Raw genomic sequence first — 25,963 nt, 5'->3', positions numbered from 1 at the left:
ACCTACTGTGACATTATCCTTCCACAGCTGAGGGTTTGTTACAGTTGCATCTAACCTGGACAACCCTCTGACCTTATCCTTCCCATATCGGAGGGTTTGTTACAGTTGCGTCCAGCCCAGACAGTCCTCTGTGACCTCGTCCTTCCCACAGCTGAGGGTTTGTTACAGTTGCGTCCAGCCCAGACAGTCCTCTGTGACCTCGTCCTTCCCACTGCTGAGGGTTTGTTACAGTTGCGTCCAGCCCAGACAGTCCTCTGTGACCTCATCCTTCTCACAGCTGAGGGTTTGTTACAGTTGCGTCCAGCCTAGACAGTCCTCTGTGACCTCATCCTTCCCACAGCTGAGGGTTTGTTACAGTTGTGTCCAGCCTAGACAGTCATCTGTGACCTCATCCTTCCCACTGCTGAGGGTTTGTTACAGTTGCATCTAACCTGGACAACCCTCTGACCTTATCCTTCCCACAGCTGAGGGTTTGTTACAGTTGCGTCCAGCCCAGACAGTCCTCTGTGACCTTATCCTTCTCACAGCTGAGGGTTTGTTACAGTTGCGTCGAGCCCAGACAGTCCTCTGTGACCTCATCCTTCCCACAGCTGAGGGTTTGTTACAGTTGTGTCCAGCCCAGACAGTCCTCTGTGACCTCGTCCTTCCCACAGCTGAGGGTTTGTTACAGTTGCGTCGAGCCCAGACAGTCCTCTGTGACCTCGTCCTTCCCACAGCTGAGGGTTTGTTACAGTTGCGTCGAGCCCAGACAGTCCTCTGTGACCTCGTCCTTCCCACAGCTGAGGGTTTGTTACAGTTGTGTCCAGCCCAGACAGTCCTCTGTGACCTCGTCCTTCCCACAGCTGAGGGTTTGTTACAGTTGCGTCCAGCCCAGACAGTCCTCTATGACTTCATCCTTCCCGCTGCTGAGGGTTTGTTACAGTTGCATCTAACCTGGACAACCCTCTGACCTTATCCTTCCCACAGCTGAGGGTTTGTTACAGTTGCGTCCAGCCGAGACAGTCCTCTGTGACCTCGTCCTTCCCACTGCTGAGGTTTTGTTACAGTTGCGTCCAGCCCAGACAGTCCTCTGTGACCTCATCCTTCTCACAGCTGAGGGTTTGTTACAGTTGCGTCCAGCCTAGACAGTCCTCTGTGACCTCATCCTTCCCACAGCTGAGGGTTTGTTACAGTTGTGTCCAGCCTAGACAGTCATCTGTGACCTCATCCTTCCCACTGCTGAGGGTTTGTTACAGTTGCATCTAACCTGGACAACCCTCTGACCTTATCCTTCCCACAGCTGAGGGTTTGTTACAGTTGCGTCCAGCCCAGACAGTCCTCTGTGACCTTATCCTTCTCACAGCTGAGGGTTTGTTACAGTTGCGTCGAGCCCAGACAGTCCTCTGTGACCTCGTCCTTCCCACAGCTGAGGGTTTGTTACAGTTGTGTCCAGCCCAGACAGTCCTCTGTGACCTCGTCCTTCCCACAGCTGAGGGTTTGTTACAGTTGTGTCCAGCCCAGACAGTCCTCTGTGACCTCGTCCTTCCCACAGCTGAGGGTTTGTTACAGTTGCGTCGAGCCCAGACAGTCCTCTGTGACCTCGTCCTTCCCACAGCTGAGGGTTTGTTACAGTTGTGTCCAGCCCAGACAGTCCTCTGTGACCTCGTCCTTCCCACAGCTGAGGGTTTGTTACAGTTGTGTCCAGCCCAGACAGTCCTCTGTGACCTCGTCCTTCCCACAGCTGAGGGTTTGTTACAGTTGCGTCCAGCCCAGACAGTCCTCTATGACTTCATCCTTCCCGCTGCTGAGGGTTTGTTACAGTTGCATCTAACCTGGACAACCCTCTGACCTTATCCTTCCCACAGCTGAGGGTTTGTTACAGTTGCGTCCAGCCCAGACAGTCCTCTGTGACCTCGTCCTTCCCACTGCTGAGGGTTTGTTACAGTTGTGTCCAGCCTAGACAGTCATCTGTGACCTCATCCTTCCCACAGCTGAGGGTTTGTTACAGTTGCGTCGAGCCCAGACAGTCCTCTGTGACCTCATCCTTCTCACAGCTGAGGGTTTGTTACAGTTGCGTCGAGCCCAGACAGTCCTCTGTGACCTCATCCTTCTCACAGCTGAGGGTTTGTTACAGTTGTGTCCAGCCTAGACAGTCCTCTGTGACCTCATCCTTCCCACAGCTGAGGGTTTGTTACAGTTGTGTCCAGCCTAGACAGTCATCTGTGACCTCATCCTTCCCACTGCTGAGGGTTTGTTACAGTTGCATCTAACCTGGACAACCCTCTGACCTTATCCTTCCCACAGCTGAGGGTTTGTTACAGTTGCGTCCAGCCCAGACAGTCCTCTGTGACCTCGTCCTTCCCACAGCTGAGGGTTTGTTACAGTTGCGTCGAGCCCAGACAGTCCTCTGTGACCTCGTCCTTCCCACAGCTGAGGGTTTGTTACAGTTGTCTCCAGCCCAGACAGTCCTCTGTGACCTCATCCTTCCCACAGCTGAGGGTTTGTTACAGTTGCGTCCAGCCTAGACAGTCCTCTGTGACCTCATCCTTCCCACAGCTGAGGGTTTGTTACAGTTGTGTCCAGCCTAGACAGTCATCTGTGACCTCATCCTTCCCACTGCTGAGGGTTTGTTACAGTTGCATCTAACCTGGACAACCCTCTGACCTTATCCTTCCCACAGCTGAGGGTTTGTTACAGTTGTGTCCAGCCCAGACAGTCCTCTGTGACCTTATCCTTCCCACAGCTGAGGGTTTGTTACAGTTGCGTCGAGCCCAGACAGTCCTCTGTGACCTCGTCCTTCCCACAGCTGAGGGTTTGTTACAGTTGTCTCCAGCCCAGACAGTCCTCTGTGACCTCGTCCTTCCCACAGCTGAGGGTTTGTTACAGTTGTCTCCAGCCCAGACAGTCCTCTGTGACCTCGTCCTTCCCACAGCTGAGGGTTTGTTACAGTTGCGTCGAGCCCAGACAGTCCTCTGTGACCTCGTCCTTCCCACAGCTGAGGGTTTGTTACAGTTGTCTCCAGCCCAGACAGTCCTCTGTGACCTCGTCCTTCCCACAGCTGAGGGTTTGTTACAGTTGTCTCCAGCCCAGACAGTCCTCTGTGACCTCGTCCTTCCCACAGCTGAGGGTTTGTTACAGTTGTGTCCAGCCCAGACAGTCCTCTGTGATCTTATCCTTCTCACAGCTGAGGGTTTGTTACAGTTGTGTCCAGCCCAGACAGTCCTCTTTGATCTTATCGTTCTCACAGCTGAGGGTTTGTTACTGCTGTAACACATTTATGTTCTGCGCTGATAGTTCTGTAACAATGTATCAGTGCAGGTAGAATGTATCGTCCAGACTGGATACAACGGAGTAGAAGGTCAGGAGGGTTTTTATCTTCCGCTGTCGGAGAATAAAACCTATTTTGTCTTTATCTCCAGAAATGTAGTTGTGATGATCTGGAGCGTGAATGCTGCTGGGCAGTGTCTGCGTTCCTAGCGACGTCCGTCCTGATGGCGATCATGATTGCGGTGGTCTCGCTGCCGCCGGTGGTCTCGCTCATTGTCACCACTAATTACCTATATTCCGCGGCTCTGCTCTCCGCTGGTATCGGACCCTCTATGGGCTGCGAGAAACCAGCAAAAATATTAATTCAGCATTTTACAGTCTCTGGCAAGAAAGCGGCCGCCCGCCGGTGCCAAGATTATAGTGAAGGTGCCAGTAACAGTAACGTAAGAAATGTCTGTGGAGGCGAGTGTCGCCCCCCATCCAGGCTGTAAGGGGCGGCGGAGGAAGGGCAGTATTCTCAGCTACTTGGATATAAAGAATATAAAATCCCCGGTTCGCGCCTCCTCCGGTACACCTCTCCCCCGGGGTGTCATCCCCCCCCCCCCGTGCATGCATGTAATGTAGCAGAGCTGACTTAGTTACTTAAAGGGGTATTCTGAATTGTAGGTCACTAAAGCCAAATAGTTGCATATCTAAAAGTTATCCATATAACTTTTATATCCATTTGTAAGATCTCCGCTTGCTGTCACTGCATAGAATCCATCCTTTTGTTCGGCGGGTGCTGGGCTGGTTTGCTTCGGGTGCAGGTTGAGGGGTGCATTGCGGCGGTTGCATGGCGTGCGTGCGTCCGGTAAATCCCGGTCCGTGCGCTCGCTGGTGATCAGGGTCCCGCCGCTCGCAGGGTGTTGGTCTGCGCTGTCCCCGTACAGAAGTGTAATGTGATTATTTTATTCTGCAGAGTCGGCAGCTGGAGTCTGAGACCGGCACCACGGAAGAGCACAGCCTGAACAAGGAGGCGCGCAAGTGGGCGACCAGGGTGGCACGGGAGCACAAGAACATCATCCACAGTCAGCGGGTAGGTGCAGTGCCAGCTGGGTGGGCGCCAGGGGCCATATTCAGATGCAGAAATGACCCCCCCCAATAGTGTGTCTATACCGGTGATGATAGTGGGACCGCATGACTAAGACATCCATGGTGGCACTATAACGTCACCAGCTGCAAGGGGCCCATAACAGCACAAGCTCCCATAGCATTGCACCAGATGCAGAAACCCACCACCCATGACCATGGCAGAGGCAGAGGCCCCCACCACCCAACAAATCGGCTCATTTTTCACTTTTGTAATTTTTATCTACAGCTCTGGCAAACGTTAAGCGATCACTGTAAAATGTTCAGTTTGTCTGATTTTTCACTTTATAGGTATATTTTTGAGTAAAATGTAAATTGTTCTGTTATTCTATAAACTACTGACAACATGTCTCCGAAATTCCCAGAAATAAATTTTGTATTTACTTTCTGTCAAAGAAAAATGGTCAAAATTAAAACCCCAGTGCTTTCAGACCTCAAATAATGCAAAGAAAACAAGTTCATAATCATTTAGAAACAACAATACAAACGTTTTAACTCAGGAAGAGTTCAGAAATCAATATTTGGTGGAATAACCATGATTGTTAATCCCAGCTTTCCTGCGTCTCGGCAGCTTTCCTCCAGTCTATCACTCTGCTCCTGGTACAATATTGTCAGCCGTTCTTCTGTGTTTGATGGCTTGTGACTATCCATCATCCTCCTGATTACATTCCAGAGGTTTTCAGTGGGGTTCAAGTCTGGAGATTGGGCGGCCATGACAGGGATTTGATGTGGTGGTCCTTCATCTACATCTGGATTGACCTAGCTGTGTGGCATGGCGCATTGTCCTGCTGGAACAACCAGTCCTCAGAGTTGGGGAACATTGCCTGAGCAGAGGGAATCAACTGTTTTTCCAGGATAACCTTGTATGCGGCTGGATTCATACGTCCTTCACAAAGATTAACCTGCCCGATTACAGCCTTTCTGAAGCCTCCTCAGATCATCACTGATCCTCCACCAAATTTCACAGTGGGTGCAAGACACTGCGGCTTGTATGCCTCTCCAGGTCTCCGTCTAACCATTAGACGACCAGGGGTTAGGCAAAGCTGAAAATTAGACTCAACAGAGAAGATTACTTTACTCCAGTCCTCTATTATATATACAGCTCTGGCAAAAATTAAGAGACCACTGCACAGTTGTATAAGGATCCGCTTCTCTCCATGTCTGACAGCCGTTCCATTCCGGTGTCAGTTTAATTCCATCCAGAGTTCACCTCATTCTACTTAATGTGCTTCTGATTAGGTGATCACCTGAACCAAATCTGATTTAACGAAGGAAAGTATAAAAAAAAAACCCTGCTGCGGTGTTCACAATCCTCTTGCAATAGGACAAGCTGGATGGCAAAACAAGTGCTAGTAATATCCCAAAAGTAATGAGAATGAAAAAATAACGTATAACCATGCCAAAGGAGTGGAAAAGCAAAGTCTTGACTGAGGGTAAAAAAGGCTCAATTCTGGCTTTACTAGCAGAGGGACAGAGTGAGCGTCATGTTGCCTCCATCCTTAAAATATCTAAGACGGCAGTCCATTACAACAAGGTCAAGCAACAGAGATCGGGGACAACAAAGCTACAATATAAAATATATATATAATTTTGCTTGACCCCTTACTGACGTAGTAATGGAGACGCTACGTGTCTCGGAAAACGGCGCAATTATTTTTTTTTTTAGGGGGTGGAATTTTTGTTTACCACTTAGATAAAAAATAACCTAGACATGTTTGGTGTCTATAAACTCGCAATGACCTGGAGAATCACAGTGGCAGGTCAGTTTTTGCATTTAGTGAACCTAGCAAAAAAGCCAAACAAAAAACAAGTGTGGGATTGCTCTTTTTTTTACAATTTGACCGCACTTGGAGTTTTTTTTTTTTTTAATTTTCCTGTTTTCGAGTACAAGACATGGTAAGACCAATGGTGTTGTTGAAAAGTACTACTCGTCCCACAAGAAATAAGCCCTTACATGGCCATAGTGACGGAAAAATAAAAAAAGTTATGGCTCTGGGAAGGAGGGGAGCGAAAAATGAGAACGCAAAACCAAAAAAAAGCTTTCGGGGGTTAACGTACAAATGTGTCAGCTTTACCTTTTAGGCCTTTTAGAGATAATTTCATCTTGAACTTGCTTAACTGTTCACAATAACAGTAAATTTTGACCGGGGGAGCCATGTAGTGCTGGCTATAGAGCCCCCCATAACAGTGCTGGCTGCGTGGCCCCCCATATTGGGTGAGCCCATCCCAGGACTTGACTTCTCCTCGTTCCCTCTTTTCCCGCAGTTACTGGATGACCTGGAGTGTCAGAGTTCTCCAGCGTCGGAGCCGGGTCGCCTGGAGCTGGAGCAGAGGATTGAGGAGGTGAAGGAGAGTATCCGGAAGGCCGAGGTGCGTGCACAGATCGGACACTTCCGTCCATTGTCGCTGGGGCCGATGTGCGGGGAATTCCTCCTATGATGGGGAATGTGAGATCCGGGAGGTGCGGGTCAGATATTGCCCCCTGTTATCAGCCATCTGTCAGTGTGAGGAAAGGGACGACGCTCTATTTTTCTCTGTTATCAGCCGTTTCACAATATGGAGTGTCCCATGTAATGGACCTGCAGGACTACTCCTCCCATCAGAGCTGCGTCACCTGCTCTCTGCAGCGTCCGGTAGAGAGAGATGAATGGAGACCTCCCACGCCGCCACTTAGGTCTCCGCTCTACCGAAGACCAATAAAATCCGGATCTGGCGGTTTTTCTCCATCGCCCGGAGCCCATTACATTTTCCTATATAATAAGCCATTGTATAAAAAAAAATGACGGACCTGGAAATGGTAATTCTAGGATTTTCCGCTCGCGCTGTCTCGGGAGCCGTAAATGTTTTATTAGAGGTCGCCGGTTTCGCTGTGTAGGTCGTCTCCCCTTTTCCCCTCTTTGTTACAGAAGTTGTGCCAGCGTCTCCCCGGCATTACACATGTCTCATTCTACTTGGCTGTAATTAAAATTTAATTAACGCTGTTACTAATAGAAGTAATTATAACCTCGTGTTAGAAACATATTCGTTCTGGAGCGAAGCTGCGATGGCGGCGGGACGCACAGATGAGCGGCGAAACGCGTCAGCAGGGATCCAGCGGATCGATCCGTCACCCCGATATTTATTGCCCTGGCCCTAATAGCTAAACACTCTGTTATTAGCCCCGACTGACACTCAGCGTAATATATATATATATTCATAATAAAGAGTTAAAAATGGAAATAAAAAAATGGCTGCAATTATCCAAAAGAAAAATAAATATAAAATGTAAAAAAACAATTCCCATATTGTTTTCCCCAGTGTGTTCTCCGTGACTGAACTATGATCTCTGCCCTGCAGCTTTCTCACTTACACGTTCTAGAATTATCCCTAAGAGGATACTGCAGTGTTATTAATTACTGAACCGTAATATTGTTCACGTCCTTGTAAGACACATTGGAGCAGAGACACGGCCGCCCCCCAAGTAGTGACGCGCCGTGTATTATGTTCTGGGATGTGAAGTTTAAGAAAAAGTCAAAGAAAATAATACAAAATACTTTTTTAGGCTGTATTTCCTGAACATCATGTCTCCAGGCGACGGCGTATGTCACATATTCTCCTGACTAGGAGTTTTCATGTGTCCTTATTGCCGAACCCTGATGGATAATTTATCAGCTAATAAGGGAAAAAGGAGAAAAAAAAATTACAACTGCTCAGCTTAACATTGCTGGTTGTCACATCATCCAAATATTATGTACACAAATGTAACTTCTATAATACTGCCCCTATGTACAGGAATATAACTACTATAATACTGCCCCTATGTACAAGAATATAACTACTATAATACTGCTCCTATGTACAAGAATATAACTACTATAATACTGCCCCTATGTACAAGAATATAACTACTATAATACTGCCCCTATGTACAAGAATATAACTACTATAATACTGCTCCTATGTACAAGAATATAACTACTATAATACTGCTCCCTATGTACAAGAATATAACTACTATAATACTGCCCCTATGTACAAGAATATAACTACTATAATACTGCCCCTATGTACAAGAATATAACTACTATAATACTGCCCCTATGTACAAGAATATAACTGCTATAATACTGCCTCTATGTACAGGAATATAACTACTATAATACTGCTCCTATGTACAAGAATATAACTACTATAATACTGCCTCTATGTACAGGAATATAACTACTATAATACTGCTCCTATGTACAAGAATATAACTACTATAATACTGCCCCTATGTACAAGAATATAACTACTATAATACTGCCCCTATGTACAAGAATATAACTACTATAATACTGCTCCTATGTACAAGAATATAACTACTATAATACTGCTCCCTATGTACAAGAATATAACTACTATAATACTGCCCCTATGTACAAGAATATAACTACTATAATACTGCCCCTATGTACAAGAATATAACTACTATAATACTGCTCCTATGTACAAGAATATAACTACTATAATACTGCCTCTATGTACAGGAATATAACTACTATAATACTGCTCCTATGTACAGGAACATAACCTACTATAATACTGCTCCTATGTACAGGAATATAACTACTATAATACTGCTCCTATGTACAGGAATATAACTACTATAATACTGCTCCTATGTACAGGAATATAACTACTATAATACTGCTCCTATGTACAAGAATATAACTTCTATAATACTGCCCCTATGTACAAGAATATAACTACTATAATACTGCCCCTATGTACAAGAATATAACTAATATAATACTGCTCCTATGTACAAGAATATAACTACTATAATACTGCTCCTATATACAAGAATATAACTACTATACTACTGCCCCTATGTACAAGAATATAACTACTATAATACTGCCCCCTATGTACAAGAATATAACTACTATACTACTGCCCCTATGTACAAGAATATAACTACTATAATACTGCCCCCTATGTACAAGAATATAACTACTATAATGCTGCCTCCTATGTACAAGAATATAACTACTATAATACTGCCCCCTATGTACAAGAATATAACTACTATAATACTGCCCCTATGTACAAGAATATAACTACTATAATACTGCTCCTATATACAAGAATATAACTACTATACTACTGCCCCTATGTACAAGAATATAACTACTATAATACTGCCCCCTATGTACAAGAATATAACTACTATAATACTGCCCCCTATGTACAAGAATATAACTACTATAATACTGCTCCTATGTACAAGAATATAACTACTATAATACTGCTCCTGTGTACAAGAATATAACTACTATAATGCTGCCTCCTATGTACAAGAATATAACTACTATAATACTGCTCCTATGTACAAGAATATAACTACTATAATACTGCCCCTATGTACAAGAATATATCTACTATAATACTGCCCCTATGTACAAGAATATAACTACTATAATACTGCCCCTATGTACAAGAATATAACTACTATAATACTGCCCCCTATGTACAAGAATATAACTACTATAATACTGCTCCTATGTACAAGAATATAACTACTATAATACTGCTCCTGTGTACAAGAATATAACTACTATAATGCTGCCTCCTATGTACAAGAATATAACTACTATAATACTGCTCCTATGTACAAGAATATAACTACTATAATACTGCTCCTATGTACAAGAATATAACTACTATAATACTGCCCCTATGTACAAGAATATAACTACTATAATACTCCCCCTATGTACAAGAATATAACTACTATAATGCTGCCTCCTATGTACAAGAATATAACTACTATAATACTGCTCCTATGTACAAGAATATAACTACTATAATACTGCTCCTATGTACAAGAATATAACTACTATAATACTGCTCCTATGTACAAGAATATAACTACTATAATACTGCTCCTATGTACAAGAATATAACTACTATAATACTGCTCCTATGTACAAGAATATAACTACTATAATACTGCTCCTATGTACAAGAATATAACTACTATAATACTGCTCCTATGTACAAGAATATAACTACTATAATTACTGCCCCTATGTACAAGAATATAACTACTATAATACTGCCCCTATGTACAAGAATATAACTACTATAATACTGCTCCCTATGTACGGGAATATAACTACTATAATACTGCCCCTATGTACACGAATATAACTACTATAATACTGCTCCTATGTACAAGAATATAACTACTATAATACTGCCCCTATGTACAAGAATATAACTACTATAATACTGCCCCTATGTACAAGAATATAACTACTATAATACTGCCCCTATGTACAATAATATACCTGCTATAATACTGCTCCTATGTACAAGAATATAACTACTATAATACTGCTCCTATGTACAAGAATATAACTACTATAATACAGCTTCTATGTACTAGCATATAACTACTATAATACTGCCCCTATGTACAAGAATATATCTACTATAATACTGCCCCTATGTACAAGAATATAACTACTATAATACTGCCCCTATGTACAAGAATATAACTACTATAATACTGCTCCTATGTACAAGAATATAACTACTATAATACTGCCCCCTATGTACAAGAATATAACTACTATAATACAGCTTCTATGTACTAGAATATAACTACTATAATACTGCTCCTATGTACAAGAATATAACTACTATAATACTGCTCCTATATACAAGAATATAACTACTATAATACTGCCCCCTATGTACAAGAATATAACTACTATAATACTGCCCCTATGTACAAGAATATAACTACTATAATACTGCTCCCTATGTACAAGAATATAACTACTATAATACTGCTCCTACGTACAAGAATATAACTACTATAATACTGCTCCTATATACAAGAATATAACTACTATAATACTGCCCCCTATGTACAAGAATATAACTACTATAATACTGCCCCTATGTACAAGAATATAACTACTATAATACTGCTCCCTATGTACAAGAATATAACTACTATAATACAGCTTCTATGTACTAGAATATAACTACTATAATACTGCCCTATTTAGAGACCTATATATAATGTGAGTATACCGCTGACTTTGTATTGGTGACATGTGTAAGGAGATCTTCATGGATGGTTGGGCGGTTTCTTTTCCCAGGGAAGTTCTGTCACCTTTTCACCTTTGGGTAATTAGTGGACGTCCCTGATATGATGGGTAGGATAATGGGTTACTTATATGTGTTTGCTGTGTTCTGTGCGGTCAGTGACCCTGCGGTGACGTTGCTGTGCTGACTGCACGGCTTGTGGCACCAGTAATGCGATGTTGTTAACCTTCCGGGGGTCGGTGCTGACCCTCTATGGTTGCCCTGTCATTACACGTAGATAGTGTGTGGCATCGGAACGTTTCCTGGAAATGTACTAAACTTATATTAATTTTTTTTTTAAGATCTCTGCTTGCTGTTAGGGTACGGGGCCTTCTTATTCACATCTGGAGGCTGAAAACCCGTACAGACCTCCTAATTCACAGCTGAGGATTTGTTACAGCATCCAGTCTACAGAACTCTCCAGACTGATACATTGTAACAATCTTTCTGAGTTTATGTTCCAGGATATATCTATGATGGCAGCCATCGGCTCTTACCCAGCATGCTCTGTTTGCCGCAGATCACCAAGCTCAAGGCAGAAGCTCGTCTTGACCTCCTGAGGCAAATCGGGGTTTCGGTAGACACGTGGTTAAAGAGCGCCATGAACCAGGTGATGGAGGAGCTGGAGAACGAGCGATGGGCCAGTCTACCCACCATGATCAACAACGGATCTTCTCACCTGGTACAGTCGCTGCTCGCGTCCGCTCCGAGGTCACCCATCAATAGTTGTCTAACTTCACTCTATAAAGGGGACGGTGCACTTTAAGAAAGAGATGTTTAAATTGGTTACATTGTATCTTTTTAATCCAGTTACATCCAGAGCTGCATTCACAATCAGTTCAAAGACCGCATTAATGATCTGAGCCAGCGGGGGGCAGCACTGAGCTGTGGGGTCCCAGGATGCAGCTCTGGATGTGACTGGAGGATTGTCGAGGTTGATTCTATAAAGTTTCTTCATGATGTTTCTTCATATTGTATTCACATTCTCACCGCTGGGTAAGAAAAGCTTTGTCCTCAGACGTCCCGGAGGCACCGTAGTCTCCGCACATTACTGGCTCCTTCCATCTCTTACATATTTCACGTCGTTACTTTTTGTTGGATTTTGCATTATCATCCAGTTTCTCCCAAGCAACGGTCACACGCTGTACTCTGCTATGTCTGTGTCTCCTGTTCCTGTGACGGCAGCAGCGAGTAATGTCCGAGCAGCATCGCACCACATACATGTGCACAGGATTACCACAAGTGTGTGGGTTGTTTTTTTTGTTGTTGTTTGTTTTAATTCAGCAACATTTTTGTTATACATCTTTACCTGTAAATATAATTTTACATATAGAATTAATCTGCACTAAAATTTAGTCACCGTGTACATACATTACATTACTCATCCTGAGTTACATCCTGTATTATACTCCAGAGCTGCACTCACTATTCTGCTGGTGCAGTCACTGTGTACATACATTGCATTACTGATCCTGAGTTACATCCTGTATTATACCCCAGAGCTGCACTCACTATTCTGCTGGTGCAGTCACTGTGTACATACATTACATTACTGATCCTGAGTTACCTCCTGTATTATACCCCAGAGCTGCACTCACTATTCTGCTGGTGCAGTCACTGTGTACATACATTACACTACTGATCCGGAGTTACCTCCTGTATTATACCCCAGAGCTGCGCTCACTATTCTGCTGGTGCAGTCAGTGTGTACATACATTACATTACATTACTCATCCTGAGTTACATCCTGTATTATACTCCAGAGCTGCACTCACTATTCTGCTGGTGCAGTCACTGTGTACATACATTGCATTACTGATCCTGAGTTACATCCTGTATTATACCCCAGAGCTGTACTCACTATTCTGCTGGTGCAGTCACTGTGTACATACATTACATTACTGATCCGGAGTTACCTCCTGTATTATACCACAGAGCTGCACTCACTATTCTGCTGGTGCAGTCACTGTGTACATACATTACACTACTGATCCTGAGTTACATCCTGTATTATACTCCAGAGCTGCGCTCACTATTCTGCTGGTGCAGTCACTGTGTACATACATTACATTACTGATCCTGAGTTACATCCTGTATTATACTCCAGAGCTGCGCTCACTATTCTGCTGGTGCAGTCACTGTGTACATACATTACATTACTGATCCTGAGTTACATCCTGTATTATACTCCAGAGCTGCACTCACTATTCTGCTGGTGCGGTCACTGTGTACATACATTACATTACTGATCCTGAGTAACATCCTGTATTATACCCCAGAGCTGCACTCACTATTCTGCTGGTGCAATCACTGTGTACATACATTACACTACTGATCCTGAGTTACATCCTGTATTATACTCCAGAGCTGCGCTCACTATTCTGCTGGTGCAGTCACTGTGTACATACATTACATTACTGATCCTGAGTTACATCCTGTATTATACTCCAGAGCTGCACTCACTATTCTGCTGGTGCAGTCACTGTGTACATACATTACATTACTGATCCTGAGTTACCTCCTGTATTATACTCCAGAGCTGCACTCACTATTCTGCTGGTACAGTCACTGTGTACATACATTACATTACTGATCCTGAGTTACATCCTGTATTATACCCCAGAGCTGCACTCACTATTCTGCTGGTGCAGTCACTGTGTACATACATTACATTACTGATCCTGAGTTACATCCTGTATTATACTCCAGAGCTGCACTCACTATTCTGCTGGTGCAGTCACTGCTTACATACATTACATTACTGATCCTGAGTTACCTCCTGTATTATACTCCAGAGCTGCACTCACTATTCTGCTGGTGCAGTCACTGTGTACATACATTACTGATCCTGAGTTACATCCTGTATTATACCCCAGAGCTACACTCACTATTCTGCTGGTGCAGTCACTGTGTACATACATTACATTACTGATCCTGATTTACATCCTGTATTATACCCCAGAGCTGCACTCACTATTCTGCTGGTGCAGTCACTGTGTACATACATTACTGATCCTGAGTTACATCCTGTATTATACCCCAGAGCTGCACTCACTATTCTGCTGGTGCAGTCACTGTGTACATACATTACATTACTGATCCTGAGTTACATCCTGTATTATACTCCAGAGCTGCACTCACTATTCTGCTGGTGCAGTCACTGTGTACATACATTACATTACTGATCCTGAGTTACCTCCTGTATTATACCCCAGAGCTGCACTCACTATTCTGCTGGTGCAGTCACTGTGTACATACATTACATTACTGATCCTGAGTTACTTCCTGTATTATACCCCAGAGCTGCACTCACTATTCTGCTGGTGCAGTCACTGTGTACATACATTACATTACTGATCCTGATTTACATCCTGTATTATACCCCAGAGCTGCACTCACTATTCTGCTGGTGCAGTCACTGTGTACATACATTACTGATCCTGAGTTACATCCTGTATTATACCCCAGAGCTGCACTCACTATTCTGCTGGTGCAGTCACTGTGTACATACATTACATTACTGATCCTGAGTTACATCCTGTATTATACTCCAGAGCTGCACTCACTATTCTGCTGGTGCAGTCACTGTTTACATACATTACATTACTGATCCTGAGTTACCTCCTGTATTATACTCCAGAGCTGCACTCACTATTCTGCTGGTGCAGTCACTGTGTACATACATTACTGATCCTGAGTTACATCCTGTATTATACCCCAGAGCTGCACTCACTATTCTGCTGGTGCAGTCACTGTGTACATACATTACATTACTGATCCTGATTTACATCCTGTATTATACCCCAGAGCTGCACTCACTATTCTGCTGGTGCAGTCACTGTGTACATACATTACTGATCCTGAGTTACATCCTGTATTATACCCCAGAGCTGCACTTACTATTCTGCTGGTGTAGTCACTGTGTACATACATTACATTACTGATCCTGAGTTACATCCTGTATTATACTCCAGAGCTGCACTCACTATTCTGCTGGTGCAGTCACTGTGTACATACATTACATTACTGATCCTGAGTTACCTCCTGTATTATACCCCAGAGCTGCACTCACTATTCTGCTGGTGCAGTCACTGTGTACATACATTACATTACTGATCCTGAGTTACTTCCTGTATTATACCCCAGAGCTGCACTCACTATTCTGCTGGTGCAGTCACTGTGTACATACATTACATTACTGATCCTGAGTTACATCCTGTATTATACCCCAGAGCTGCACTCACTATTCTGCTGGTGCAGTCACTGTGTACATACATTACATTACTGATCCTGAGTTATATCCTGTATTATACCCCAGAGCTGCACTCACTATTCTGCTGGTGCAGTCACTGTGTACATGCATTACATTACTGATCCTGAGTTACATCCTGTATTATACCCCAGAGCTGCACTCACTATTCTGCTGGTGCAGTCACTGTGTACATACATTACATTACTGATCCTGAGTTACATCCTGTATTATACCCCAGAGCTGCACTCACTATTCTGCTGGTGCAGTCACTGTGTACATACATTACATTACTGATCCTGAGTTACATCCTGTATTATACCCCAGAGCTGCACTCACTATTCTGCTGGTGCAGTCACTGTGTACATACATTACATTACTGATCCTGAGTTACATCCTGTATTATACTCCAGAGCTGCACTCACTATTCTGCTGGTGCAGTCACTGTGTACATACATTACTGATCCTGAGTTACATCCTGTATTATACTCCAGAGCTGCACTCACTATTCTGCTGGTGCAGTCACTGTGTACATACATTACATTACTGATCCTGAGTTACATCCTGTATTATACCCCAGAGCTGCACTCACTATTCTGCTGGTGCAGTCACTGTGTACATACATTACATTACTGATCCTGAGTTATATCCTGTATTATACCCCAGAGCTGCACTCACTATTCTGCTGGTGCAGTCACTGTGTACATACATTACATTACTGGTCCTGAGTTACCTCCTGTATTATACCCCAGAGCTGCACTCACTATTCTGCTGGTGCAGTCACTGTGTACATACATTACATTACTGATCCTGAGTTATATCCTGTATTATACCCCAGAGCTGCACTCACTATTCTGCTGGTGGGGTCACTGCTGATAACATGGCGTCAGTTTAGCTTTTGCATTATGTCGGGATTATTGTGATGTTTTGGGCAGTTGTCCGGTCGTGTGAATCTCGCTGATCAGAGTTGGTTACTTTATCATCTATTACCAGATAATTCCACCTCTGAACATCAGGAGTTAATGAGGCGTCCTCCGTTCTGCTCTATAATGGGCCTTCGGGACGAGGTTTGCAGTTGTCCTTTAATCACCGTGTTCCGGGATAATTCCCTTCACATCATGGACTTTACTTTGTCATTAACTTTGAGTCACAGGGAACTTCTTTAATTATCTTTCCCAAACTGCGGCGATCAAACCTCCGAGTCTCGTGATGTGTCCACAGGACGTCGATTATTACATCCAAGGTGCAGAAAAACCGTAATCAGCCGGGACGGTGGCCGATTCTGCTCTGACTAGACGGCTGCTTACACCATGTGATGCCACCATTGGGGTGTTACAGATAAGTGGACCCTACTGAAACTTGTGAAGATCCAGTATCAACCTAGTTGGAAGTCCAACGTAAAGTCTGAGTGTTCTGTCAATGTGAAAAGTTTTCAAACTACTCCACTTTTTTGTCCTCAATAGAAGGTAATGGAAACATTGGACAATGTATCAGAAGTTCTTAAAGAATCCCATCCTATTAAAGGGAGAGGTGATCACTTGAGTTGGTCAGAGTCTAACCACTGGGACCCCCACCCAGACCAAGAACGATCTTCTCAAGACTCTTAGAAGTTGATCGGTGGCTCCATTCATTGTGTATGAGACTCAAGGAGATACCAGAGCCTTCTACCCTTCCATCTCTGCCGAGTCCCATTCTGATGGAGCATTTTTAGGCCCTGCTCTCAGGGGGGTCTTGTTCGGTGGTCACTCATTTTAATGGGGGCACACAGCCAATAATAATGGATGCAGCATCATCTAGTGACTTTGAGGAGGCCCCTCAAATACATGCCCACCTTCCAACGTCATGGTCTCCGATGTCCCCAGATTCTTACTTCCACGATCCGTTTTACAATACTGTTGTTCTCTTTTGTGGCACAGAGAAATGGGCGACTTTTGGACCCGGGTATGATGGCTGACTTCCCCTTCCCCCATGTTATACAGGCTGCAGATTACCTCCCCATTTTCCAAATTTCTTCATTTGTGGTTTGCCCTTTTCACTTTTCCCAAAAATGTTGTGCTTTGCAGCAGCTGCATATTTCTGGGATTAGCACTAGAAGCAACAGCAGTTGTGTGTCAGGTCTCCGAGAATGTGAGAGTTTACAGCCAAGAGAAACCTTCCCCAAAAACATTGACAAAGCATCTGCGAAAAGAGGAGCCGAGTTTTTAATTTTTGGTTCTTTTTCTTAACTTATCAGTTGGATCTTGGTCATCAGTGCTGACTGTCCATATGGATTTTTTTTTTTTTTGACAGTCTGCAGGTCATGTCGCCAAACATCGATGGTGGGATCAACAGATGGAAAAACGCTGAGCTTAGGTTGGAGGGGCTTGTCTTATAGAAGCGGTGAGGGAAGTCCTAGCCTCGGGTTGACACCCTTTTCTTCAATATGGTGTCGGTAGGATCTGGCCTTGAGGGCCACCCTGACAATCTTTCTTATGGGAGATAAGAACGCGCTTGCTGACTGTTGGAGCAGCTTCACTTCCAAAACTTTTGGCCTCCATTTCAGTGGCCGACTCTATTCCTCTTGCTGTGAATGCTCAAATGGGCGCTGATGGCAAAGGGTTCTGTTTCAGCGGCACCTGGGAAATGTTCCTTCTTCTTCCAGGAGACTGAGGTCCCTTTTTTTTGTGGAGTCTCCTGGAAAGTTGATAAGAGGAGGAAAATAAATCCCAACTTACAATGGTGAGGTTTCGTAACAAAGCTCCATGCTGAACGTTTCCGCAAAGGTCCTCAATCTGCCAAACATATAGCAGAGGTGAAGACCATAGGTTAGGGGGTACAGTAGAGCACCCCATTACACCCTACTTCCGAGACCCGTGGATCAGAAGGACTTGCCAGATGCCAGATTATCTGAAGGTCAGAGGAATGGGGTCTTCTGTTTCTCTTTTTACATTCTCCTGTAAAAATGCGAAGACTTGGATCTGGATCTAGATTATATTGAACGCTGAATTAAAGGAATGATATTGGGGTATTTTTTGTATCTGCTCCTCACGTCTTTTTCTTCTTTTGCACAGGGCAACTTGGACCTGGACAGGGATGACGGCGAGGAGCTGGAGGACAGCATGGACGCCTTTGATGACAGCAGCTCCAGTCCTTCAGGAACGTTGAGGAATTATCCATTGACCTGTAAAGTCATCTACTCTTATCAGGTCGGTGCACTCACCAAGAAGCCACCTACATGTGGGCAAATCTCTGGGTATGGGCAGACTGTACGTGAACAGAGTTTCACAGCAGTTCAGGAAAAAAAAACAGATAAAATATTTATCGGTCATGTTGAGAAGATGGAGTCACGAGGGCAAGGATCGACCACGTCAGGAAACAAGGCAGATAAGTTCCTCGGTATAAAGACCTTTCCTCTCTGTCTACAGGCATCTCAGCCGGACGAGCTGACCATAGAGGAACATGAGATGCTCGAAGTGATAGAGGACGGAGATATGGAAGACTGGGTCAAGGTATTAGTTTTGGAATGTTTTATTTAGTTTTTTTTTCTTTTAAAAGCAATTGTTGATTTGTTTGTAGTATTTGTAGCAGTTTTAGATCAAAGATTGACCATCTAAAGTTAGAAAGACATGGCTCCTCTCCTCCAGAAATAGCACCACCCCTGTCCACAGCTTCCTAAGTATAAATATGATAAATGACCCCCTGACACCTTCTAGTGTCCTTATGGATTGCAGTGAAATTACCCAGGAATAACCTTTACCCGAGAGTTTCCAACCACCGTAGATGGTACAGACTGGATCCAAGTCAGTAAAGTGATGATATATTGCTAGGACGGATCATAATGGTGCCCATCCAATATTTGAGAACCTCATTTATCCCTAGTGGACTATGTAGGGAAAGAAAAAGAAACTGGCAAAGAGATGCTAGATATTCTCGGGATCCGTGGGGATCCCAAAGGTGATGGCAATTCTTAGTAATATGTCATCACATTATAGGATTAGAAAACCACTTTATAATTATAAAATCTCTTCTCTCATTAACCAACATTATAACGACAGTGTTCACAATCTTGGGTAGCTGAAGTCACAGAGAAAACAAGTTGGACATCTTGTAATCCCTGTCCTCTTACCCCCAACCTGGCCAAACCCACCAAAAAAAAGAAAAAACAAAGGCACTAGAAGTTTTAGCAGTAGTTTTGGTTTGCCCCCCTGCTGATCTCATTCTACTCTTTGAAATCCAAGACATTTGCTTCATAATCCAGCTGTTGTGATTGTGTGCCCGCATTCTCCACCATTTGTTGGGTGACCTGCCTAGATTAAGCAGAGGAACTTTCATAGAACCTTCAAGCTACTTGTTGGAGAACCTTTCCTGGAATGTTTTTTTGGAAACATTGGTGTAAGATGGTGTAGAGAAAAGCCCTTAGGTCCTAATTCCAAATGTTGGACTATGTAACCTACATCCATTGATGTGAACATTGCACCCACTTCTCTCAAGCTGGGGAGCTGTAGACTAGCTGCAGAGGTCTATTGTGTATATGTCATTGGGTTGATGTATGGAATCTTGAATGTGAGCTTATTTTCTTATCAGTGTTTTTTGTCCCCCCTCTATCCCAAATCAGGCTAGAAATAAATCTGGGCAGGTGGGCTACGTCCCTGAAAAGTATCTTCAGTTTCCTACATCAAACAGCCTCCTGAGTATGCTGCAGTCTCTGGCCGCCTTAGACAACCGGTCTCACACGTCCAGTAACTCTAACGACGCGGAAATGGCATCTGGGAGCATGAACGGCGACACAAGCGGTAACTACGGCATCTGGCTAATCTTTAACATACAATTTCTTATAAATGCTTTTCTTCACAATGAAGGTGTAAAAAAAATAAAAATAAAATAATACTACTATGTAGCAGAGTCCCCATGGGTGAAAAGGGGGAGTTTATTACATTCTTTTCACCCATGGAGCCTCTATGTATTGAGTCTCATTCCCTGACTTTCCTTCTTTGGGGGTTTTGGCTTCTAAAATATTGCTCCACGTGGACTTAAAATGTAAAGCGTTGTTGCTATCAAGCATTAATTTAGGCAATTTTATGGCTTCCTGTATGGATGATTCAAAACGGGTTGAGCCTACTGTAATATTTTGAGACCTATCTATGCTACAGGAAATAACAAAACATTAGATTTTCATTCTATAGGGCACAACTTTATTTGTTGGTCATGCTACAGGAAACCCTCATCATGGCTTCCAGGATTAGAAGAACATTGCAACTACTACTAAATAGAGCGCCACACTTGTCCACAGGTTGTGTCTGGTATTACAGCTCACCTCCATGAAGCCAGGCGGCAATGTCAGACCAAACCCAAGAACAGATTTGTTACCATAATTGTAATTTGCACATTACATTGACAGCGATCATTTTATTCTTGAATTCCTATACAGTCTCTTAGTTATATTTTAACTTTTTTTTTTTCTCTTCCATTTTTTCGGAATCCGCAGTATGTTTTGTGAAAGCACTTTACGATTACGATGGGCAAACGGAAGATGAGTTGTCGTTCCCTGAAGGAGCCATCATCCGAATCCTGAATAAGGAGAATCAGGACGATGACGGATTCTGGGAGGGTGAATTCAACGGCCGCATTGGTGTTTTCCCCTCTGTGCTGGTGGAGGAGCTGAGTGGGTCGGAGAATGGCGACACTCATTGGATCGAAGACATTCAGGTTAGAGGGGAAAACCTAATTCATTAATCTAAGGGATGGATCCATGTCCTGTTTACCAATGGGAACAATCATTGGTAAATTTTGGCACACTCGTTTTTGTTTTGTAGCTATTTTTCAACATTTTTTCCTAATTAAAAAATTAAGTAAAACATTTTTCTACCACAGGTATCCCCTTCCCCAAAGCCACAGAATTCTCTCCCACCACTTCCCCTCTATGACCAGCCCCCAACTAGCCCCATATTCAGCCCGGACAAGAGGAGCTCCCTATTTTTCCCTCGATCCCCTTCTTCTGTGACTGGTAAGGACTTTACTTCTATTTCAATTTACAAAACCAAGAATATAATTATATGTAATAAAATAAAATAAATACATTTATATCTATCTATGTATTTATCTCTTATCTCTCTATCTCTCTATCTCTCCATCTCTATCTATATCTCTCTATTTATATATCTCTCTATCTTTATCTCTCTATCTCTCCATCTATATCTATCTAATCTCTCTATCTAATCTCTCTATCTATATCTCTATCTATCTATATCTCTATCTATCTATATCTCTATCTATCTATATCTCTATCTATCTATATCTCTATCTATCTATATCTCTATCTATCTATATCTATATATTTATCTCTATATATATATATATATATATATATATATATATATATATATAATCCGTGGGTACGGAAAGTATTCAGACCCCTTTAAATTATTCAATTTTTGCAATTTTATTAAAAAAGGAGAACTGAAATATTCCATGGTCATAAGTCTTCAGCCCCTTTGCTCAGTATTGAGTAGAAGCCCCTTTTGAGCTTGTACAGCAAAGAGTCTTCTTGGGAATGATGCAACAAGTTTTTCCCCCCTGGATTTGGGGATCCTTGGCCATTCTTCCTTGCAGATCCTCTCCAGTTCCGTCAGGTTGGATGGTGAACGTTGGTGGACGCCATTTTCAGGTCTCCCCAGAGATGCTCCATTGGGTTTAGGTCGGTCTCTGGGCCGGTCAGGAATGGTCACACAGTTGTTCTGAAGCCGCACCTTTGTTATTTTAGCTGTGTGCTTAGGGTCATTGTCTTGATGGAAGGTGAACCTTCGGCCAAGTCTGAGGTCCAGAGCACTCTGGAAGAGGTTTTCATCCAGGATATCTCTGTACTTGGCCGCATTCATGTTTCCTTCAATAACAACCAGTCGTCCTGTCCCTGCAGCTGAAAAACACCCCCATAGTATGATGCTGCCACCACCATGTTTCACTGTTGGGATTGTATTGGGCAGGTGATCAGCAGTGCCTGGTTTTCTCCACACATACTGCTTAGAATTATCACCAAAAAGGTCTATCTTCATCTCATCAGACCAGAGAATCTTTTTTTCTCTTAGTCTGGGAATCCTTCATGTGTTTTTTTAGCAAACTGTATGCGGCTTTCATATGTCTTGCACTGAGGAGATGCTTCCGTGGGGGGGTCTCTCTGCCATAAAGGCCCGACTCTCACGATTGCTCAGTTTGGCTGGACGGCCAGGTCTAGTAACAATTCTGGTGGTCCCAAACTTCTTCCCTTTAAGGATTATGGAGGCCACTGTGCTCTTAGGAACCTTGAGTACTGCAGAAATTCTGTTGTAACCTTGGCCAGGTCTGTGCCTTGCCACAATTCTGTCTCTGAGCTCCTTGGCCAGTTCCTTTGTCCTCATGATTCTCCTTTGGTCTGACATGCACTGTGAGCTGTGAGGTCTTGTATAGACAGGTGTGCGCCTTCCCAAATCAAGTCCTATCAGTGTAATTACACACAGCTGGACTCCAATGAAGGAGTAGAACCATCTCAAGGAGGATCACAAGGAAATGGGCAGCATGGGACTTAAATATAAGTGTCTGAGCAAAGGGGCTGAATACTTATGACCATGTGATATTTCAGTTGTAGAAATGTTTGAAAATTTAATTAAAAAAAATCTTGTTTTTTTTCAGTCATGGTGGGTGCAGAGTGTACATTAATGAGAAAAAAATGAACTTTTTTGAATTTGCCAAAAGGCTGCAATGAACCAGTGAAAATTTTAAAGGGGTCTGAATACTTTCCATACCCACTGTGTGCATGTGTTTGTGTATATAATATATAGTATAGTGTCACTGTACATACATGAAACTATATACCGTATATATACATGTGTGTGCACTTAATAACCTCCATTTTACTTTTTTACGTGTTTACGTTTATTACTTATATAATTTTTTTTACTTTCATTTGTTCTTATGTAAAAAAAAAATTAAAACGTTTTTTTTACACTTTTTTTTTAATTCTTTTTTTTTTCGTTTAATGTGATGTAATGTTCTGAAATATCTCCTAGGGAAGGATTTTTGGTAAAGCAATCCTTACTGTGTATTGTACGAAATTGGAAGTCAAAAGATACTTATGAATGATAAATATGTTTAATGTATTTACTCACTCTGGGGCTATGTGGTCTGGTGCCAAAATGTTTGGTCCATGGACAGATCCCATCCCGATGCATCACCCTAGATAGAGGCGGGAGGCCTGTAATGATACATCCAGAGAAATCCCCAAACATTTATATTTTTCCAATATGTGACCTAAAAATGGAGATTTTTTTTTGTGTTTGATTCATATGCAAAAAATATGAATCAAACACAAGAACCTATCCCTCTTGCAAAACGTAAGGAATTCTCTCTATTTTAGGGAGTTGTTTTTTTGGTTTTTTTTGTTTGTTTTTTTTCTGCAAATTCGTTAAATTTTTCTCTGAACTTTTTTTTCTCTCCAGAAAATAATCTAAATCTAGAATCGCCATCCGCATCGCTCCCGCCCCCGCGGATCCCCACTGACGGCTACCAGAGCAAGTTACGACCGGTAAAAACTTTTTTCTCTTCAGTTAAATTTAAAAAATGTTTATTTTTAAAATTCAAATATTGAAAGTTCTAATCAATTGCCGGGTGTAAATAAGGAGGCGGAGACTGGCGGGTGTAAATAAGGAGGCGGAGACTGGCGGGTGTAAATAAGGAGGCGGAGACTGGCGGGTGTAAATAAGGAGGCGGAGACTGGCGGGTGTAAATAAGGAGGCGGAGACTGGCGGGTGTAAATAAGGAGGCGGAGACTGGCGGGTGTAAATAAGGAGGCGGAGACTGGCGGGTGTAAATAAGGAGGCGGAGACTGGCGGGTGTAAATAAGGAGGCGGAGACTGGCGGGTGTAAATAAGGAGGCGGAGACTGGCGGGTGTAAATAAGGAGGCGGAGACTGGCGGGTGTAAATAAGGAGGCGGAGACTGGCGGGTGTAAATAAGGAGGCGGAGACTGGCGGGTGTGAGTAAGGAGGGGAGGGACTGTTTATTTGTAATTGGTTACTTTTTCTTCCAGGTGCGGGCAGCTCCACCTCCCCCTACGCAGGCTCACCGGCGCCCCCCAGAGAAGGCAGAAGATGTGGAAATTACGTTGGTTTAACAACGGCCTCCAGCTTCTCTGCTGCAGTCTTGGACCAAATGAGTCATTTGGTCCCTAAACTTTTCTGCACCTTGTGCATATCCGGTCCCGGGAGGATGGGAGAGAAAGAGACACAACAGATCTGGGACATTTTGTGCCTTTTTTTTTTTTTTATTGCTGTTTCAATGATTGCACCTCGGCCTCCGTTATCGGACAACAATGGGGTCTAACATGCAAACCGATTGTGGGAAGGATCGCAGCGTTCAGTGCAGAACGTCCGCCCAGAGGAGGAAAGAGGACGTCCAGCTGCAGCATTACCACTCACTTTTTTAGGGGGGTTATTTATTTTTTACATGCCCATTTGTAGAATTGCAGCAGCATTTATTTATTTTTGTTAGGTCATGACTGATTTGCTGCAGATTTTTGTTGCTGTTTTCAAAACCTGCATCTAGGCATGACGGAAAAAAAGTCATCAGGTTGTGGATTGTCATCAGCAGTGTCATCCCGCTGTGCGAAAGCGTTTTATCCTGTTCAATGTTCGGTGTGAAATCCACCGTGAACCTGCAGCAAAATCCACAGGGTCCTGATTCTGCTGCAGAACTGCCATTTGCAGGAAGATTCTGGCATGTCGGAATTAACCCTTTTAGTGCTGCAAGCTGAAGACGGGATGATTAAAGGGCAATTACACCTCTATAAAAAAAATATATATATGATTTTTTTTTTATTTGTTTATAAGAACTTCTTTTTAATTGAATTTATTTTATGTATATATGTGTCTATAGTCTTAGCCACTTCCTTCTTGTTTTACCCATTTGCATCTCTGAATAATAGTAAGGCTAACAAAGAAGAAAATCACACATGTCACACGTGTATATGTATATGTGTGTGTGTGTGTATATATATATATATATATATATATATATATATATATATATATATATATATATATATATATATATATATATATATATATATACACATATATATATATATATATATATATATATATATATATATATAATGTGTGTGTATATATGTATTGTAACTTTTCAGGATAATTTTTTGTTATAGATTTGCTTTATTCAGGGATGCAATGAGTAAGGCAAAAGGAAAAACTAG

General features: G+C 42.9%; 1 protein-coding gene across 3 annotated transcripts in view; it reads left to right on the top strand.

Annotated features, from left to right (window-relative positions):
* The window catches only part of FCHSD2 (FCH and double SH3 domains 2), a 136,906-nt gene extending 111,178 nt beyond the window's left edge, over nt 1-25,728 (top strand). For all 3 annotated transcript variants that reach the window (XM_077298774.1, XM_077298773.1, XM_077298772.1), the window contains 10 exons: nt 4,205-4,321; nt 6,640-6,744; nt 12,017-12,178; nt 18,796-18,930; nt 19,150-19,233; nt 20,340-20,517; nt 21,210-21,430; nt 21,596-21,728; nt 24,193-24,278; nt 24,782-25,728. In XM_077298774.1, the coding sequence (XP_077154889.1) occupies nt 4,205-4,321; nt 6,640-6,744; nt 12,017-12,178; nt 18,796-18,930; nt 19,150-19,233; nt 20,340-20,517; nt 21,210-21,430; nt 21,596-21,728; nt 24,193-24,278; nt 24,782-24,865 (1,305 nt within the window). In that variant the 3' untranslated portion in view covers nt 24,866-25,728. The remainder of the gene's footprint in view (nt 1-4,204; nt 4,322-6,639; nt 6,745-12,016; nt 12,179-18,795; nt 18,931-19,149; nt 19,234-20,339; nt 20,518-21,209; nt 21,431-21,595; nt 21,729-24,192; nt 24,279-24,781) is intronic.
* The last annotated feature ends 235 nt before the right edge of the window (nt 25,729-25,963 follow it).

Source organism: Ranitomeya variabilis, chromosome 3, assembly GCF_051348905.1.
Source record: "Ranitomeya variabilis isolate aRanVar5 chromosome 3, aRanVar5.hap1, whole genome shotgun sequence".
Classification (NCBI taxonomy): Eukaryota; Metazoa; Chordata; class Amphibia; order Anura; family Dendrobatidae; genus Ranitomeya; species Ranitomeya variabilis.
The sequence above is the reverse complement of the archived record's forward strand: the minus strand, read 5'-3'. Positions and strand labels throughout refer to the sequence as shown.